General features: G+C 46.0%; 1 protein-coding gene across 7 annotated transcripts in view; it reads left to right on the top strand.

Moving 5' to 3' along the window:
* Positions 1 to 21,023, top strand: part of LOC104929362 (receptor tyrosine-protein kinase erbB-4) — a 220,877-nt gene that overhangs the window by 133,470 nt on the left and 66,384 nt on the right. For 4 of the 7 annotated variants that reach the window (XM_027291409.1, XM_027291411.1, XM_027291410.1 and 1 more), the window contains exons 3-4: positions 1,296 to 1,482; positions 20,201 to 20,335. In XM_027291409.1, coding sequence (XP_027147210.1) covers positions 1,296 to 1,482; positions 20,201 to 20,335 — 322 coding nt within the window. Of the gene's footprint in view, positions 1 to 12; positions 424 to 532; positions 647 to 1,295; positions 1,483 to 20,200; positions 20,336 to 21,023 lie in introns of those variants that run through there. The other 3 variants (XM_027291415.1, XM_027291414.1, XM_027291416.1) reach the window with 2 other exon arrangements.

Here is a 21,023-nt window from a genome sequence, read left to right on the forward strand (position 1 = left end):
TCGATGATGCCTCTGACCCCAGCTTGTAAACAAGCAGCTGCTGACGATGTTGACAAAAACGAAGCCTGAAAACGAGGCATCGATTTGCAAAAAAAAACGCCTGCCAACCGCTGCAAGCGATGCCTCCATTGTAGAAGTCAGTGTTGAACCCTGTAAGCCACAAACACACACACACACACACACACACACACCCTCCCCTCACTTTTAAGTGTAGTGTTCTAATTAGGCTTGTCAGTGGTGGTGGGTACAATGTGTTAGCGTGGCATTTAACAGCTGTTGTATGCACGTTGGTGAGTTTTTCAGTGTGTGTATACGTAAGCTCGGGCTGCTGTCTGACTGACATGGAGGGAAGAAAAGACACATACACACATGGAGCGACACACTGTGCGTGAAGCTGTGATCGGCTGCCGGATTGATCGATCTGTCAGTCCCTTAGCTTTCTTCTGTACGGCTATTATCTATTTATGCCATAACAGTGAATTGTTTTACCTTTAACACTCGAATGTTTGTGTGTTTCTTCATTTTTCTGCAGAATTCAAAGTGGCCTCATCCTCCTTGAATTAATTTGCCTCATCGAGTGCATCATGCAGAGCTAATCAGCCTGATTTTGGGTGATTTTTGAGAAGGTCAATTGATGCACAATGAGGTAGATAGTTAAGCTCTGCCATGCTCTTCAGCAAGGCACTCATATTACTGTATGTATGTATTCAAAGCCAGCAGGTTTGAACCTGACACCAAACTGTCTCTGAGGTATTCAGCATGTATGATATAAATCCAAATCAATCAAACACAATCGCAGTGATTGTGTTTGATTGATTTGAATTTGAGATGATGGTTTTAAAGCTGTAATCGCTTATTGGCTCTACAGATGTCACATTTGTGCGTATCATGGCTTCTCGAGCCTTCGAGAGCAGCCGAGAGACTGTAATCACATGAGAAGTGTAATCAGCCTGCGATGGAGCTGACATTTGAATCATTTTGGACTGTATGTCCAAAGTTTTCACGAGCCTGACATTTCAAAATGCAAATAACATGCTCCGTGCACGGAGAACGAGTGGAATGCATTATCACGTTAAGTGTATTCCATGAGTCAGAATCGTGGCTGGAAAAAAAATAAGGGCAGTTTGGAGGCATAGATGTTGATTTCAGGGCGACTGATTCATCCACAACAGCTCTGTAGATCAATGACTGAAGTCATAAGTCAATCAAAATAACCCGGATGGGGAAGTAAAACATTTTAACACAGTTAAAAAGACGACTCACACATGAACTCCTCTTTTTTTATTCCCATGCAGTCAATCAGAGAAGTGACCGGCTACGTGTTGGTGGCTCTCAACCAGTTCGACTATCTGCCGCTGGAGAACCTGCGGATCATCCGAGGCACCAAACTCTACGAGGGTCGCTATTCTCTGGCCATCTTCCTCAACTACAGACGGGACGGATACTACGGCCTGAGGCAGCTCGGCCTGCGCAACCTCACAGGTCAGAACGATGAACGAACGATAATCAACGTCAGACTGTACTTCAGTTTTTAGGAGGTAAATTAAGCAAATAAATCAGAGTAGAAAAATTATTTTGATGCGTCAAAGAACCAAATTACTTAAAAAATAATAATAATTATGATAACTCATCAGAAGAGTTTTTTCAGTATAACACCGTCACATGAATTACAGCAGCTTTTTGTGAATTATGGACACATTTTCCGGCACCCTGCACACACATTGCCATTCCCTGCACTATGAATGCTTGTGTTTAACTTGTTTTTACACCCACATTTACAGATTTAATAGGGCCGTTTTAATTAAGTCCCAAAATTGGAACTCAACTTTTGAAGCTACGTATCTGCTACCCTGGCAAATTAATCGTCGGGTTGCTATACGGAGGGATCAGATGTCTGTGAAAAGTAATATTTTCCTGTTAATTACATTTTTGTTTACATACTCAAAAATAGACTTCTTTTGATGGAAGTGGTTCTGATTTATACAACTGCTTTTCTTTCTTTTTGAGTGAAAGCGGATCGTAAAGGGTAGCTTCTGTCTGCTTTAACTTTATCTTGGTATCAGACCTTTGAGTCGCGACCTCGGCATCAGTTCATCTTTGCCATTTTGGTGCTACCCAGTAGTAGTGTGACCTTCAGAACCGCAGTCAGAATAATAGAAGCTCTGCTTCACTGTCTTCCTGTCTCCTCGTGTTGCTCCCCAAATAGCCAAATAGCTAATTTCCTCTTTGTCTGTACAAATCATACATGTAATTCTCACAGATGGAGCTGCTGCGGCTTTTCTCTGCACGTCAGGAGTCAGGTGTTGCTTTTTTTTTCCTTCTCCTGTCTTGGCGGCGGCATTAGCATCGCTCCGGGAGATAAAAGCCAAGCCATCGACGAGGAAAAACTGACTGAGGGACATCTGTCACATACAATCTCAGCAGAAGCAGTGAAGCTCAGACTAAGGGTCACTCGCTTTTCTTTTCTTTTTTTTTTTTGCTCTATTTGATGTCTGTCTATCTGGACTGACAGGGAAGATTGTAAACAGAGAGAAGCTGTGATATGAGATGGAGGTCAGGACTGTAAACCCGAGCGTTCCATGAAAAGATGACGGCGTCCAAGGCTGTATGAGAGAGGGTCAGCACTTTAAAAGGATGTACTGAGTGTTTGAACATCAGGTATTGTGCTGTATAGTATGTTAACATGGTGAGTGAATACAGTAAAAGACATTGAGCTGGCAAGAAAAGAAACTTCTTCTTTGCTTGTAGAGATTCGACGCCTCTTCGAGTCTCGACAAGGAACTTTCTTTGTCTTTCATCTTGTCGGATTTTGGAGGAAATGTGCTGGATTTCTTCATGGCAGAAAAACAGGGAAAAAGAACTGTTCTTCCAACACGGATGGAGCAAAATCTTTTAGAGCATCTCGCAACGGCCAGTGGAAAAAAAAATCATGTCCAACACGTATGTCCTCCAAAGTACAGCCAAAGAACAAACACAAATGCGCGAGAAGCTGCCAGTCCTCTCGATAATTTGTTCGTACCGAGGTATCGGAAGTCATCTTTCAGGCTGGTAATGATTTCAAATGTAAAAACTGCTACATGTGGCACCTTTGAGGTTAGTTTTGATGGCATGATTTTACAGAGGAGATGCCAGAGCATGAAACTGGGCTCAATCCCACCGTGGACCAAACCACGTGGTACGTGCCCTAAACTGCCAAGCCACCAGGACGCCTCTGCTCTGTCCCCCTTTGTTGCTTTTTGCCCGAGGCTTCTTCTCTGGCATCGATCTGCCCGCTTTGCACCGCTCTCCTTTGGGCATTGCAATTTATTCTACATCCATCCTGTGTTCCTACTGGAGGCAATTCTGTGTCAAGTGTTTCACAGAGGAACCGAATTAATTTTAGTCTAAAACAGAAGTCATGTGTCTTGCAGTCTTGGACCAAACTTCTTTTTTAGGGGGGGGGGGGTGTGGAAGAACCGGGGAATGAACACAGCAAATGTTCAACAAGCACAATGAAATCCTCAGCGTCGATACATTGATGAGAAGAAAAGCTCATCAGTGATGAGAAAGCTGGACAGCAGAAATTCATCCTGGGCCATTGACTTCACCGTGATGTTTTTGTGATTGATGACGGGGGATCAAACAGTGATCCATATGAAAGCACATGACAGATTTAGTGTAATAAGCAGCGTTTTATGGAGTCTGAACACGGTGATAAAGGGCTGCTGAGTTTTAAGGGCGTGCTGACACCCTAAGCTGGCATAAAGCAGCAGTGCAGCTTCCATTTTGACCACCGCTACCAAAAGAGGGAGGCCTAAGTGGACCTGTCCCTGTCTGATAGGTATAACTCATGTTTCTGTATTCCTGCAGACTTACTGGACTATAAATTACTCGCACTAAATGTATCATAAACTGCAGGATGTCACTCAGCTAGTCCTGTTTTATTTCTTTTCTTGGAGTGTACTCACCTGCACTCCAAGGTATTTCGTTTCCCCCCCGAGGTGAAACAGTTGCGTGATCAGTGTCCTGCATAACCTCCCAGGAATGAGGCAACGATTCAGCAAGTGGACTGATGTTTGAGTGCTGTTTTCAGCCTTTTATGAACTGTCCAGTACATTTTGTGGAAACATCAGGATGTTTTTTCTTTATGTAACTGGAAAGTGAGGCACAGTGTATCTTCAAGTCATCCTTTTCTTGGTGCAGTAAGGTGTTCTTTGCATTATTTATGTCCACAATGCATAATCTACATCTCCTGTTTTCTCTTATTTCCCTGAAACTTTTGGAGACGGTGTTGATCCTCTGAGGCAGAGTTTACCTCCGCCCGTCTGGCTGTCTGGCACTCCACACATACTCAGGATGGGGTGCCTCACGTCGCTCCCCTTTAGCTCACTGATCCCACTGCTGCAATCAAACCACATCCAAGCATGCATATGGATCAGTGACGTCCCCCTTGATTCCCTCCCCTCCTCTGCCTGGGACAAAAAGGAGTCTACGTTGAATTCTCTCTTTTTAAATGAGCTCACAATTACACCAGCAGATTACACTCCCTTCTTTAACGATGATAAGGGAGCGGCGCGCACACACACGCGTGATGAAATGTACTTATTTGTAATTCATTTTCGCAGCCTACCACCATATCTAGAGGGGATGTACGTGCCCGGGTGAGAATATATTCAGCATTTCTCACTGCTCACGATACATTAAACAACAGCTCCACACGTCCCTGTGGATTCAGCACACAGTGGGCGTCCACAGAAAGCATGGATTTCAATTTGGCTGCACACAGCTGTGTTTTAGTAATCTGTGTAAGTGGAACTCCTCTGATATCGACTGCTCCTGCAGCTCCTACGAGCCTTAATAACCTCTGACGCACATGCGCGACAAATGCACCGACGGCCGCACGAAATGCGCGCACGCACATAACCGCAGTGCTAATTACCCCACGCTGCGCAGCAGTGGTGATAATAACCCGCCGTAAGACTCGGAGCTGATGCCTCTTCTCTCTCTTTGCTTAAGTTTTGCTTTGTTTGTGAGCTTTTTTTTTTCCACCCTGTGAAATTGCCCATTTGGACGGGGGCCAAATGGCTCAGCGTGCCCCAGAAGAGAGCTCTAACTGCAGCTTCCCATCTGGCAGCAATGGGGCCCCCCACCCCGTCCTCTCTGTCTCTGTTCTCGTGTGCAAAAAGCAAACTTCCACCTCTCTCACCTCACCTGTTGGCTCTCCTTAAGGCTCTCTGGGACTGTAGTGACACTGCTTCACAACCTGGCAACGCACCAACGACATCCCCCGATTTAAAGCTAAAAATTCGACGCCGCCGTCTCGCTAATTGCAGCGTTTTTGTTTTTTTTTTGAGCATTTTGAATGCGTTTAGTGCCAAATTACCAACAGCAGTTGCTGCTGAGATGAATTGATTAATAGCGCTTCATTATAATTAACCCCATGTGCAGCTTCATTTTTAGAGCGTGACTATTGATTTACCGGCTCGGTTTCACATTTCTGCTGCGCGCTCAGCTAAATCAGCCAAACAAGTGGAAATCTTTGGTCGTGATTAAGGAGATTTGCAAAGTGATGATGGGACCAGATCACACTGGTACCTACAGCACTGTCGAGGCCCGTAGTCATAGATCCAATGAGGTTTTCTTCAGCCACACCAATTGTCTCAAGTATTTCAGCGACTTGAAGAATTAGCTTTTTACTTTTAGTTAGTTCCAAAAGTGTCATAGAGGCTGAATCCTGATCTGTACAGTAAATCTCCTCAGAGGAGAGTCTGAAGATCCGGCACATCAAAGATCTCACACCCTGTGCTTATTTTAGGCTCACACCTGAAAGGAGAATCCGACAGCGCTGCCGCTTCATGCAGAGACGCCTGACTGATTTTTTCTTTTAGGCACTCCTGCCTCCATTTTCCACTTTCACGTTAAACTCAAACTGGCACCTGCGCTCCAGTGGGGCTGGAGTGGAATATGATGCATAACTGTAAGAATTGTTCTGTTTTCAATATCTCCAGACACTGTGGGTTCTTCTCCCTCCAAACGTTCTAGAAAGGGCAGATTATGTGTTTTGTGACCGCCGTAGTTTGTCCAGCACTGATTCCCGACTTGTAGAATAGAAACAGGAACAGGATGGAGCCGCGGTTACTGTGTTTGGATTTTGCCTCTTTATTTAACATAAAGCTTAAAGCTGGTGTGATCTCCAAAAAGTGGTGTAATTACAGAAAGATCAAATAGAGCAAAAGCGGCTAACGCTAATACCCTCTCTCACTCCGGACTGTTATGAGGAAGAGGGGGAGAGTAAAGGGATGGGGCCCATTAATAATGAATTCAGTGTCATCATTAAGGCGCCAAATGATTAAAACATATCTCCCAGCTTCAAACGGCTGCTGCGCTACCCCAGAAAACGCTGCTGCAGTCGTGGATGTGCGAAAGCGAGCGAGCCCTTCAGTGCGCCTGTGAAATAAAGTTTTGCTTTTTTTTTTTCTTTCATCTCGAGTGTTGAAGCACCAACATTCCCTTCTGAAAACATTTATTTATTTATTTTAAGTTATGTAATGCAATGCAAGCCGTCGATCTGCTTTAGAGGTTTCTTGTGAACCGTCGGGCTGTGCCGGGTCGGACAGAGTCTTTGTTGCACGTCTCAGTTTGTCGGAGGAAATAAAGAAAAAGAAACACAATAACCCGCCGCCTGTTGCTGCTCAGCCACCGCTGAAGAACAGACGAGATAACACGGCACATCTTGTTAAAGAGGTGACATTCATTGACATGCAGGCACACAATGGGATGTCATGTCTGACTCCGCGCTTTATTTTCTCATCTCTTTAGCTCTTTGCACACTCGCTCAGCCCCAGAAGTCATTGTGATGCCATGCCCGTGCTCTGTTTTATCTGTGTTGTGTTGTCAGACACCGCTGGTGCTTTTTGTTTAAATCCTTTGACAAGGAGACCCGAGGGGGATTCGGGTTTGTCTCCATTAGTGGCTGTGGCACGTCTGGAAGGAGGTGAAATGATCTCTAATGGAATGGTAATAGTCCCTGAGGGCAGCGTGTCTGCTGCCCTGTGCACCAGCCTTTGATGTTAGGGTTCACTTCCACCGGCTGACACGCTGACCCCGGCTAACTGAGCTACCTACACACCCGACAGAGCCCCCGCTGTGCAGTAATGACCTCTACTCCATAATACTGTCGAACACAGCAGGCGCCACACACACATCCTGTCTTTAATGTCACATATCTTTGAGGAGGGAGCATGTGCTACGCCAGGGAGTAATATCTTTAATAAACCTGAATTCATAAAACGGCGATAATTATCTGTAATTAATACGTGGCTCGTTATATAGAGATATGTTGAAGGTCATAATAATTCAGGGTAAATCTGCAAACAGTCTCTGCAAAACCTTGACTGAAAACGTCATTTACAGTTCTTGACACTTACAGAGAGGTATGTTGGTGTTATTGCTTTGCATATTTCCTGGAAGCAGCTATAAATAAATAAATATCCACCCCATGTGACCTGGAACTTCACCTTCCTCCCCTGTGGTGACGACAGTCCTACAACTTTCCCTCTGGTGATCTTAGACTCAGAAGCTACAGGTGGATGCTTCGTGGTGGTGCGGCTCAGTCACAGCAGAGGTGTAGCAGCATTGACGGCTGCCTCCTTAAAATACCTGATGATTTCTCCAAACTAGATATAAGGGCCAAGAGGGTCGTGGAAGTCTGAAGAGCTAATACTCAATTAGACAATTAGACGGAGAAGGTTCGAGTCAGATCTTTAGAACTTGTTGTAGAACCAGCAGCAGGCCTCCCTGTTTCATCTTGCTCAAACTCCCTCTGCTCTGTTTAGACTGAAAGTGGTGGGTGGTGAGGCTGAATGAGTCAGCATTTATTCCCTGAAAAACAGTCCTTGGAAATCCCACCTAATCGAAGCGAATATCTATGACTTCATCAGACCTGCTCGTTAGCGTTGGGTTCAGTTTGTTCGGTCTGAGGGCAAAAAGTTCTGCAGCCTGTGATGCATTCAGGGACATCGCCGGTGTCCAAACATTTTCTTCTTGATTGAAAGGTTTGAACAACAAAAACTGCCCTGTCATCGAGCTAAAAACAAGCCTGACATTTTGACAATGTAATTATTTTCAAAGCGCCTGCTTGTTTGTCTCGCTGTGAGATACATGTTACCCTCCTGACACCGCGACATATTTGTATGCTTCTCTGCTCGCCTTTGCTCCGAGTCTGTCTGCATCCTCTCCCATGCGTCTGTAAGCTTGACTTTGCCGAGTTCTTAATGACATTTTGAGGTCCATTATATTTTTAAGTGCCCCGCCTCTGCCGAAGCCCCTCTCGACATCCGTTGTGCAGCTTCCACTCCAAATCCATTAGATCGTCGAGCGTGAGCCCGATCATTATCGCTGATGAGCGTGTCCGTCCGTGGCAACTGTTGAAGAAGCAAAAGGTAGAGTCGGGGTAAAATAAAAAAGGAGTGGAGTCGTGCTGGACCGGCTCACAGAACCTCACACTAAATACACTGTAGAACCAGATGGAGGCAATTTGCTGGTCATAGTTGATTTGCTGGTGTGTGTGTGTCCCAGATTACCCAAGTGGAGGGATGAGTGCTGCAGCTCGGTGCCAGGAAATGACAAATTGCCCATTTAGCCCATTGTAGGTGTCAGTTTTAATGCAGAGGGTTCGCTCTGTTTCCGACACTCCTTAAGCATTTTGCTCCACGAAAATACCAAATGAGTCCGGTTTGAATCACAAAATGCAGATCAGACGAGGAGCATGTGCTCGTGCACGGCTCTAAAGGAAGCCCCCTGTTTTCTCTCCTCCTGACTCAAGAGTGGACATTTAATAATATCCACCGTTTGGAGTTATGAGCGAAGCTGCTCAGCAGTTTTACTGTCTTGATGGCTCCCCCGTGATCCGTTCATGGCGCCCTCTAAATTTGAGTTTGATGTTCTGAGCTCGGGCAAATTGTACCAAAACACTATTTCCACACACAATAACCGGAGCGGAGCGGAGAGAGAGGGCCGACTGTCGAGGTACCTCCGCTGTAAAACAACACATCGCTGCCCGGTGGAGGAAAAACAACATGGGACAGCAGTTCTGGGGTTGTTTGTACTTCCAGACTGGACCTGGCAATTTATTTGTTGAGTGAGTTGCTTGACCTGTGTGTCACTGAGACCTATTAAGAGCTGTATGAAACTTCAAAAACCAAAAAGTTTTTTTTGCAGATTTGTGGTTTTTCTGGAGCTCCCAAACTTCAAGTTCAAGCGCTCGGAAACGAAATTTTGTTCCTGATAATAGCCGCTCGTTAATAGATCCCCATCCCGCCAACAAATACACACACACACACACATCAACGCTGATCGCTGACGACCGCCGCCGTTTGTTACCTCGATTAGTATTCAGCGGCGCTCTCGTCTCTTTGGCTGGCTCTTTTGTTTGCCCGCGCTGATTGGAGGGCCTGTGGTTAATTTAGATGCAGGGAAGCGGTGACAGAAGAAGAGGGGCTTATTAGGGCTGTGAGCCCATCCCGCCTTAAGTGCAGAGTCTCCAGTTCCATTTTCATTTGCCTCCATTATTGAATTTGCTTGCTTCTCATTCTCCCTGATTGCATTTTGTGTCACCTCTAAAAATAAAAAAGAGCGAGGCCTCCCCTAGAGGTACTGTGACACTCAGAGGGGAGACTTCTATTATCACAGTGAAGTAACGACACAAGCAAAACTTTGGAAAATGATGCTTCTTTTATTTTGAAGGCTCTGTTAGCCAGACAACCTGTGTCTGTGGTTTTATTTTGGTAAGATAAGGAAGGACGCTCGCCGGTGTTTATGTCAGACGGGAGGAGCAAGAGTGGGTGGAGGACAAGAAGAAGAGTGATGGCAAGGATTCATTTAGCATCCATTGAAGCTTTAGAAGTAAAAACACAGTGTCATCTCCGCCTCCACCTCCACCTTTGAGCCGCCTCCTCCGGCAAACCTCCACAGCTTCCATAATCTCCTAATGCGAAGCCTTTTTCATATGGATTCATCGCAAAACAATATCATTGGAGACTGCGAAATTTAATCAGGGGCTTTAAAACACAATTATGGTTATCGAGGAGGACGCGGCAGTGGCGGATCGTGGGAGAGGAGGGTGGTGGTGGTGCTGGTGGTGGTGGAGGGGATGGAGGGGACCTCCCCCGCACTGTCTGCGCCCCAGCGCTCCTCTCCCATTTGTCACCGAGCACAATATCTCTTTGGCTGGCAGAGCTAATAATGGAGAAGTGTGTGTGGGGAGGGTGGGAGGGGAAACGGGACTCTGGAGACCCACCTCCGCCTTTCCGTGAAGATCAGATAAGTTCTCCTGAAGTCGGAGGCTCACGAGCCGCTGTGGATTTGCTTGTAAGGATTGTATCATTTATAAAACACAGCGCGGGCCCGTTGACAGCTTTTTAGGCGTGTGAATAATGCAGCTCTTTATAAAATGTGCAGGTGCAGGAGCAAGACGTTTTCCCCTCACTGCAACCACTTTGCACTTTGAAAAGTTCGTTTCATTTTGGCCACTCGTGCTACCAAACCTCGCCTTTTTTTTTTTTGTGTTTCCGCTGATGCTTTGCTTTCTCTTCATGCCTCGAGGCAAACGTTTTTTTGGTCTCTATTATCTCGGCGATCTGCAGCCATTTATCTACGAGCGGCTTGTTTGCAGTCTGGAGACTTAACAGTTATTCATGGGATTTGAGAAGTCGCTTTCATTTAAGCAGCTACTTTCTCAACAGCCTTTCTTCAGAGTAAACATGCTTGGAGGCACTGTACACTGGAGTGTTTCACAATTACACACTGAGAGGAAACCCTCAGTGGGACCCATTGCTTGTTTTCCAGTCCAGTCGTGTGTTTATTTCTTGAGTCTTACTGTAAACGAGGAGAGAAATCCACAACTTTTATTTTAATTACCGGTAACTTGACTGGAGATTTAGCCGACACAACCACACCCGCTGACCTGACGCACCCACGGCACCGGGTAACCGTCCCTCCATGCGATCGGCCTCCTCCTTATTCACTTGTAACAAGTGAATAAGGAGGAGGACGTCTCCTTTGTTCTCTTTCTGCCGGAGTGCGGCTCGTTAAAGACAGCGTATCCAGATATAAGATGAAAGAGACTTTTTAGTCTACAGTGAGGAACTCTGCGCTTTATTGTTCCGCCTCCACTGATCTGGTTGCATCGTTGCCTCCTATATTCGTGTGTGAAGTTCAAAGTGCTTTGTGAAATCCAGTGCGGATGGCGGTTGGCATACAGTAGAGCATCCTCTGTTGACTTGTGTCAGCCTGTTGCTGGAGGAACGTCTCCAGAAACTCCTTTCTATCGATGTTTATTCAAACGTACTCGAAAGAACTCGAACTCAGTCTCTTTAACTTTACTCCACTGGCTCTCATGCGGTTCATTATTTTCCAGAGTTGCAGATTTGTTGCGGTTTCGGCGGTGTAATGTTCATCGGTGTTCCCTGAAGAGGTTGCACTCTAAGAAAATGAAGGCAATTTGTTTCATTCCCCACTTCGGCACCTTCTGTCATGCCAGCTGTCTGCGCTGTGTCACAGGCCACACAGAGCACCGGGAACTGATGCATGTAAATGACTGCAGAGAGCTCACACACACACACACACACACACCGTAAATTCTCAAATAAAAGCCAGTCTTAAGTGATACCTCCGCCTGCTGGGTCCCGGATAAAGACCACGTAGAAAATAAAACATTTGTAGGGGATGAAGATTCCGGCTCCGCGTCTGTTAAGAAACTGTCAGTGAAGCTCAACACTTCTGCATATATATTTCACATTAAAAGCCTCAGAGGGTTCGTATTTCCACCTCTCAATCTGGCTGACAGGCCATGTGTTTGCACTGACCCAAAGCTTGTACATAATTTATGAGTGTATGGAAGCTTTTTTACAATCCAGATTTCAGGTTGGGACATGCTGTACTCTGAATTTGATGACTGCAACACGCTCCGAACAGGTGGATCGGTAACCGGTCATTGTATTGTGAGGCTGTGAACGGGACGTACTCGAGAGGTTCAGGCGCCTGTAGCTCATGTCTTAGCTGTCGCAGTTCCTCATGCGACACTGATCGGTAACCTCTGTGTTCAGACACAAACCCTGAAGCCCAACAAGACGGATTTAAGCGTGATGTCATGATTACCTGAGTCCAGCTGCCTCGCTAGGTTAAATAAAATCAGAAAACGCCGCGGCGTCTTATTCAAATATTAGAAAATCTGCTGAGAGAGAAGAGAAGGCCGGTCTGGAACAAAAGCTTGTGTCGACTGAAGCTCTCTCTGCAGTTGAGGTTAATAAAACACTATGTACGGACATGAATCTTTTAATAACATCTCATTATTACTGCTACATTTGATCTTGCTGGAATTTCTATGAAGGAGGTGAGCTCGTCTTCATTTTTATTTTGGAAAAACAAGAAAGATTACAAGGCGCCTCCCTCGGGGCTCTGTGCATTTCTCTCTCAAGCTCCGAGTGATTAATTGGCATTTAAGAGGTAAAGCCTCGGCTTAACTCTGCAGCTCTGCCTACAAATGTGAGGCTTTGTCGACCTAATGCAACACAGCTCCAAGATGCTTCTTGTGTCGGACAGGAGGTGTTTATCAGAGGGATTTCGTATGTCTGTGTGCAGCGATGCACATGTCCACTTGAGAATTTTAGAGGCGCACACCCGAGGGCTTTCCTGCGTTTGTAAGTGTGTGTCGGTGTGGCTCAAGAAAAAGAAGTCACCCGACTGTGGAAAGAAAGAGTGATCATCTCGATTTCTCTGTTCCCCGTGCTCAGCAAGTCCGGCCCGTCACCGGAGTGAGAAAGTGCGTTTCGCGTGGGAGGGGATGGGTCGGTCTGACGGGGCGGAGGACGACGACAAGAACGGAGGGATGATCCTAATAAAAAAGAGCAGAGTGGATGGCCCGAGCGCACTTCGCTTGAGTTGTGTGATACATGACACGCCCGCCCCCGAGACAAGACAATAACGGCAAACGCATGGACTCATCAGCCGAGGACGGATCACTATTACGGCCTTATTCATCAGCATAATTAGGGGAGAAAGAGATGTGGGACAAGTGGCTAGCAGCACTGATGAAAGCTCATCAGCAGGCTCCCTATGGAGCTATGGCCACTGATTGGTGCTCGGGCCATCATTGCCTAGAAACTACTTCAAAATAGGAGCTCTTCGCTCCGCTGAGCGGCAGTAAAATGAACTTAATTGGCTTGCAAAGGCAGCTCGGCACAGGGATCATTTTTACTTCCTTAACAATCCGTGCACTGATTGGCCTGCTCTTTATTTTGAAGGTGCGTGATGCACAATACAAATAAATATTCCCAGGAAACCTTCCAGCGCGTCGCCTGTCTCACCTTGAGTTTTTAAAAAAACGACTGCTGCCCAAATCTTTTTATAGCTCTACATAATCACTGCAGGGTCACTCCGGCTCTGTCTTTGGTGCTTCTGATGTCAATGATGTGGAAATTACAGCCTGTGTTTGCCCCGACTGTTTGTTCTATGCAGAATGTGAGACCTCACTGTAAAACAACGAGTGTGAAAAGGTTACTTCCTTATCCCGTTCCCCGACATTGCATCAGGTTTCCTCAAGTGTCAAGTCGTTAATAAGTGTTTTGCCCTTTAATTAGTTCATTTATCAAGTTTAATGGCAGCACACAATCACAGTTGTGTAGTTTTATTTGTGTTCCTGTGGGGATGGATAGATTTATTTCACAATAAGAGAGTTGTAAGCACCCAGTCCTGCCACGTGTCGGGGATACTGAAGCACAAAGCTGATTTCCATCGTGGTTCTCATTAGAGAGGGACAGCAGTAAGATGATTTTATGTTTCGTTTTTGGGCAGAGGAACCGTCCTCAGCTCGATGTGAGCCGAAGCGGTCGCTTCCAAGCCTGTGGGTTAGGGTTAGTGATTATCGCATTATCACACAGTTTGGTATAGACAGCCAAAGGCAACACGGCGATCAGGGCTGCTGCTCCCGCGCTCGTGTTGGCTTCTTTGTCTCAGTCGTCTGAGATGACGTGTGGTGGGCGGTGCGTTGCTTCAGTCCAGAGACTAGGCGGTCAGTGAGTGGTTAGGATAACCTTCGGAGAAGATGTTGACGTGTGGACAGATGTTAGGGAGACTGGACAGTCGTGGTTAGGCAAAAAAGCCCAAGTAGTTAGTGTTAGGAGGCTGGGGGAGGCATGACAAAGGCAGATATGTGGGTGAGAGATGTTAGAGTTAGAGTCTTATCTTTCCACCCTGCATGGTTCCCCCCCGCGGTGATAACCAGTAAACTGTATACGACATAAAAGGCGGTGGTTACCATCCCACACGTTCCAAACGCTTCATTATCCCTGTCATCTGTGTCACATTTTTGTGCAGCTCGGAGTCAAATTGTGTGTGATTAAAACGCGGCGTGATCACTTGGCAACTGGCCGGGGATGAAATCAATGCAGAGTCTGTGCCGACTGTACCTTTCATCTCGTTGCAGGTCATCTGCTCGTTTAATGATATTGATGATACAGGTGATCTCTGCATGTTCAAAGCGCTGTCGAGTGGCTGAAGCAACCACACATCCACTGTGTAATTTCGCTCGTGTGTTCACACCTTTAGACGTCAGGAGCAGTTTGTGGATCTGATCTCGCTCGCGTCGCAGCTTTGTGCAGATTCTTGTTTACCTCACCCCTCTTGAGCGAATGGTTTCTTCCAGTTTAGACGAGGCTGCAAAAGGTGCAAACGTGATGTGCTGTCTGTGCTGGGAAGCAGGTGGCAGCCTGCTGTGAGTGTCTGTGTCTGAGCTGCTCATTTCAGGTTAGTTTGAAGTTGTTTTCATTGAAGCCGCCCAGTGTGTTTCATTTTTAGTGATAAAGCCTCTTTACATGGGGCGTTGGATTGATGGGACTGGATGACGAGGGAGAAAGGCAGTAAATATATTTCACGAGTGGTGCCATTAAATAAAGTCATTCATCGATTTATTCCCAATCATCTTCTCCTCCAGTGATCACCTCGTATCCCGCTGCACTGTTCCACATCAAATCTAATTCCTGATTCTACGTGACGCTCCGACTTTCTGCAGGCAAATCAGATTCATCCCTTAAACCGGATCTTTAAGACAGGCCGCCCGCGCCGCTATTTGCATGTGATCACATTGGATTTGTGCGTCGAGGCGTCACGAAGCGTTCATGAGAGATAGATCAATCACGTCACCCTCCAAGCAGAGCTCCTCCTTCACACACAGACAAACTGTGTTGCAGCCACTCTGGATTTGCTGCGTCTCATTTTGAGTCCCTCAGAAGACATTTTAAAATCCGATGACTGTAGAAATCACATTTCAAACCTCAGAATGTGCATTTCATGTGTATTCTTGAACCAAACGTGACCTGAGCATATGGCATCCGAGTCCTTAGCAGCCACAGACACGCATAAAAACATAATGTCCGGGATCTTTGTCACCCTGCAAAGCAACCGGCAGAACTTTGGTTTCCGACATCCAGACCATCAAAAGAGAGGATGAGAGTTTTTCTTTTGTGTCGTATCAGTCCATTTAAAAGGCGGCAAGGTCCATCAAAGAGGATTTTTATGGTGCAGGGATTAAAAAGAGGAACGAGCACTGTGATGAGATCAGTGGTAACTTAACAGGTTTCCAACATTTCTCTTATTCAACTCAAAGAATTTCTCTTCGGTCAAAGGGAATTAAACGGACACCAAAAGCTAGATTCAGATTATCTTTCACATCTGTCTATCTATGTCTGACATTTTACTGTGAGATCTGCCTCGTGTGCTAACCAACGTCTTCTCCATAAAGAAGTCTTTGTATTCATCAACTTCTTTTTAGCTTGAAACAATCGAATCCAGATGTTCAGCCTCTGGACGTGTGCACTGTCATCAGGTCAGGTCGAGCGTGAGGGTGCTGAGCTGCACGGGGGATAAAAAGTAATGAGAGACAGGATATCAGACCCCAGACAGAAAAACAGTTTGTCCTTATTTTCTGTCTGGAATCCCAAAATAATATTAATAATAACTCAGACAAATCTTCACCAAAGTTCCAGAAGATTCAGTCAAAAAGAAAATGTGAAATATTGTAGGAATACAACCGCGTCGTTCTCATGCTCGCAGACTGATCTGATGCAGATCAATGTTTTTTTTTTTTCACAAACGTGATCGAACAAACATCCAAAACAAATCTGAACACGCTAAATCCAAAAAGGGAGGCGGAGTCCAAGAAAAACTGTAAACACTGAAACTAAAGAACACGGTGACTAAATACTCGAAGGCTCAGGTGAAACAGATCGTGACAGCTGGTGAGAAACAACAACAGCAGGAAGTAAAGATGCGGAAAATTCCAAAATAAAACAGGAAACACAAGCTACAAGTTCTCGGCTACGACCTAGTATAGAATTGAATATTTATAGTATGGTAGGGTGGCATCGACCTGCAGCACAGGCAGCGTCAGGGATTGATGGAGCTGAGTCGGAGTCGAAGTTGCACAAACCTCAGTCAGATAAAGGATCAATGAGTCAGGCAGCCTCTCTGCTACGAGGGGGGGAGGAGAGGAGGTTAACGAGGGGCTGCGTTTGACTCATTATGTTAACAGGGTGACGGCACACTCACCCTCAGCCTCACCCCCCCTCAGATGCTGCTCTCACTATTTTTACTTCACAGATGAGATTTATTGAATTTTACATGTTCCACATTTTGCGCTCGTCATGTGACGTCTGGACCGTCCACATAAAAACTGCAGAAGGGTCCGTCTGGATTCGAGGCGCCTGAGTTTCACATTTCTGTCCGGGCGTCACCGCTGCACGTTTTTCGAGCCGCAGCTCGGAAAGTTCCAGTAAAATTCAGCGTAGTCTGTTTCAGGTTACTTTCAATCAAAGTTTTTTATCATAATTAATTTTGTTAGCCTTCGCAATAACCTCTTCTGTCCTATCGCTGTTCCCTCCCTCTCCTATCTCTCACCCCTCCACCTCCTCCCCCTTCTTTGCTCTGATGCAGGACAATAGCTTTTATGACTACCTCGTAATTCACGGCGGCGTGGAGGGTGAGGGGATTGGCTGGGTGCAGGGGTGGGGTGTGGGGTAGTGGCTGATGGTCGGCTGTAGATCTCCTTCTCCTGATGGGAAGATCGAAGCGTGGAGGGAGAGGAGGAGGAGGAGGAGGAGGAGCAGGGTGGGGAGGGGGTGAACTGGAGAGGAGCGAGAAGGAGGGGTGGGCGGCGGCGCAGGACTGTCGTACGTTAATGAATGACCGGCCGATACAGGCTTGTCATCCCGCTCCAAGAGTTAGTGCCCTTGCCTAGATGGACAGCGGAGGTGGCAATTTGTCTTGCAGCGAGCAAAGGGGGGTTTGGACAGAGGCACTTAAAAGAACATTTGGGACAACGCGGGGTGGGGTGGACAGAAAGACGCCGTCCCATAAAAGTGTAAAATGGATTATATCTGTCATACCTTAAAGGCTTCAAGTGGAGAAATTATGACTTCAAAAATGAATAATGCTTATTTTCTCAGTCTGGGAAGTCTTAAATTTTAAATGTCAAAAATCTCATGATTGCTTGCTGGACATATGTCTAAGGCCAGATTCTTCCTCAGTGTCTTTAGGCTTTAAGGTCCAAACATAGACCCAGCTTGAGACCTCACACTTGTTCTAAGTGTCAAGACTATTTCTGTTCACGTTAGCTTGAAGTTTGATGCTTCTTTTTGTCAAAACGTTTGTTATTTTTCCTTTTAGGTGGTGTGGAAATGTCAGTCACCTGATTTTTATTTTGAATTTCGTGATCATCTGACCCCATACCACTCCTTACGTGGTATCGTGAGCATGTTAGCAGCCTCACAGAGTCTCTCGTGTGGACTTTTCTTTGATAAGATGGAGGTCAGCAGATGATTTTCAGCAACCACGTCATCAAATCAATCTTTCTTTCTTTTATTTGTCGTTTGTGTGTTTACGCATGAAACGAAAAGAGGAGCCAACAATTTTATGAAGTTCTCTAGAATAAATAATCCAAAATAGATCATAATAACAAGAATAAAAGCTTGTATGCTGCAGGTTGCACCAAGGTCGACCTTCCTGATGTCTCCGGTGATCGTCAGAGCTTGTAAGTGTCTTTCTAACCTGGCCAGTCGTCACAGCTCTGATTGTGCTTTTGCAAATGTCGAACAAAACTCTAGGCCGAGTCTCTTTAACACAATACGAGACAACATCTGCAGAGTCACATGTTATTCAGAAGGTTTCACAGTCTGAGGCAGAACAAAATGAAAAAGGAGCTCTTACCCATCATCAAGTTTTCTGTCATGCTCGTGCCAAACAAATGCTCGCTTTGGCCGGACAGTGAATGAACTTCAGATTGCCGGCTTTGTGAGTGTAAACCATCGTGGTCGACCTCTCTGCCTGTTGCCTGTTTGGATCTTTTGAGGAGAGGTGGCGCTTTCTAAAGGCGCCCTGGGTCAAGGTGGCTACATTATAATGTAGAAACGCACACATGGACGCGTCTCTTGCAGATAATCCTCATTCAGTAATCGTCAGTAGAGATCTGTCAGGCGGGTAACGGACTGCTGCTTATATCATTAGTGTTTTTAAATGACATCAAAGCACGCCGTCAGCGCGCACCACATGTTATTTGAATAAAGCACAGCCTGTCCCTTTTTTCACCCACCATCCGCGGATGTAGAACACCCCCTGATAAATCGTCCATTGTGACGGGAACATGATTACATGAAGCCGCGGCTGTAGGCCATTCAGCGGGCAGACGGAGCGCCATGTCACCTCTAAGAGGGCTTTGAATAAATGTCCCCGTCTCTTCCAAGGCCCACTTCCTTAATCAGGGTGTCGGATGGTAATGATTAGCTTCCTTCCAGCTGCTGAATCGTCCGCATAACTCATACACTGTTAATAATCTGCCTCGGGGAGATAATACCCTTCTTTACCTCCGGCTAATCCAGCTCTGATCTGAACCACATTGTTAGATTTTTTTCATATTAAATTTCATTTATTATGACAAGTACTTTCATGGAAGTGCTTCGCAGTCAAGGAGAAATAGATGCAAGGTGATTGTATCTAAATCCCTGAACTGGGTTAAATCACACAGTCAGCTGGTGTCCCGCAGAGGAAGACACGGCGACGGGGGGGCTGTTGTTTCTCTTCTATCACAGGTCACGGCTTGGGAAGGGGGGGATTATTGCAGCATCATTTCATCCTCTGTCCATATCCAAAACCTGGATTAGTAACCAGGAGAGGGATTAGAATTTATTATCACATCCATGCTCAGGCATCTGTTAAGGCCACCGGTCCTTGAAAAGAAACATATTTTTGCTATTAAAGCAAATGCTGCACGGACGAGGATCCCGCCCGCCTTTGTCTTCGCTGCGCCGGCTCTCACTTTGATGGAGGGATAAAGGTCAAGAGAGCTGCGACCTCTTTATTTTCGACGATTCGGGAACACGTTCCAAATACGCTTAACTTTACAATCAGGTTACAGTTAACCCCCAAATTCCACCTGGGCATGGATGCGACCCATTCCGTGTGCGCCATATGTTTGAAACAGCACCACAGGCCGGCCGCGGTCCGGTTCAGAACATCGTAGAAGCGGGAACAACATGAATCAGGTTGATTTTCAAAATAAAACACCCCATGCAAACTAAAATCAGTTTAACTACATGTTATAAGTCTCTTCTGAAACGCTCCTGCTGAGGTTTGAACCCTCTGTGCTCTCCACCTTATAGTATGAAAGAAACTCGACACCAGTCTTCATTTACAAAACGCTTCTTTCACGACGAGCGTCCCTCTGGGACTTCTGTTTCAGCTTTAATCAACAAAACGAGTATCCGGTGTCTTCCACTGACATTCAAACTCATTAACTCTGTCTAGCTCTCAAGCCAAATGAAATTATTTAATACTCAATGCATAATTAGGAAATCATACAGCCGCACAGTTTGGAGTTCTTTTCCGAAGCGAGGCTGTTTTGTTTACATCGTAAAATCCATTTACTATTTATTTTTTGTGTAGCAGTTCATTGTCTTTGGAGCTGGCATTGAATTACTGTGTGCATTTGTCACTAGCATTTATCTTCATGCTCAGATGCACTTCAGGGAACACCTTATGCAGCGCCGTACTTGGAGACAAAGGATCGGAGTTAACCTTGAAGTATTGATTTTCCGCCATCATGTGCATGTACTATATATCCATAGCTATGTGCTCATTCCTCTCTTTCTCTTTTTTCCTCCCTCTTTCTGTGCAGAGATACTGAATGGAGGTGTTTACGTGGACCAGAACAAATTCCTGTGCCATGCGGACACCATCCACTGGCGTGACATTATCAAGAACCCCCAGGCCGAGTTGTTGGTGGTGCCATCCAACAACAGCAACCTCGGATGTGAGTACGGCACGTGGGTGGAGGTGGAAACCAGTAACTTTGGATGAAAATCCAATTTTTTTTGTTTTGTTGGGTATGTTCTGTGAAACGTGAACGCCAACCTACTGAAGGAGTACACACACAAACACATCCCCCTACCACCAGCAGCTCCAACCATGCCCTATTGCTTTTAATTCATTCTGTTTGCCTCGCGGTCATTTGGAAGCAAAATCACAAAGTGTTAGATCAACGTGTGAACCTTTCCATTGTAGCTCCGTGGCAGCGGCTCTGCAGCGAGGCCCATGGAGCTGCTGTCTGCTATGCTCTTTTTAAATCTCAGTGAATCTGACAGCTGGTTTGAAGCTGCCCACTTCCCCTGGTGCCCACCGCCCCTTAACACGTTCCCCACAGTCCCTCAGCTCCTTCTGCTTTGGACATAATGGCGGGCGCTCTCCGGCAGACATTTTGTGTCAGAAGAACAGACTCTCTCGAACTTTTCTGCACATTTATAGACGAGCCTCTTGCTCGTTTTGAGGGAGCAACGGGGGATAGGCGTAGTAAGTTTCTCTGGGCCATGTCAGGAACAATAGGGACAGCCGAGGCGCCGAATAACAAGCAAAGGCACGGACGACGGGGGAAATGTTGAGAGTTTCTTTGATGAAATGATGATGACCTTTCTTTTGCTCGCAGAAATCTGCACAGCCTCGCA

The sequence above is a fragment of the Larimichthys crocea genome, chromosome XIX (assembly GCF_000972845.2).
Source record: "Larimichthys crocea isolate SSNF chromosome XIX, L_crocea_2.0, whole genome shotgun sequence".
In the NCBI taxonomy this organism is placed as follows: Eukaryota; Metazoa; Chordata; class Actinopteri; family Sciaenidae; genus Larimichthys; species Larimichthys crocea.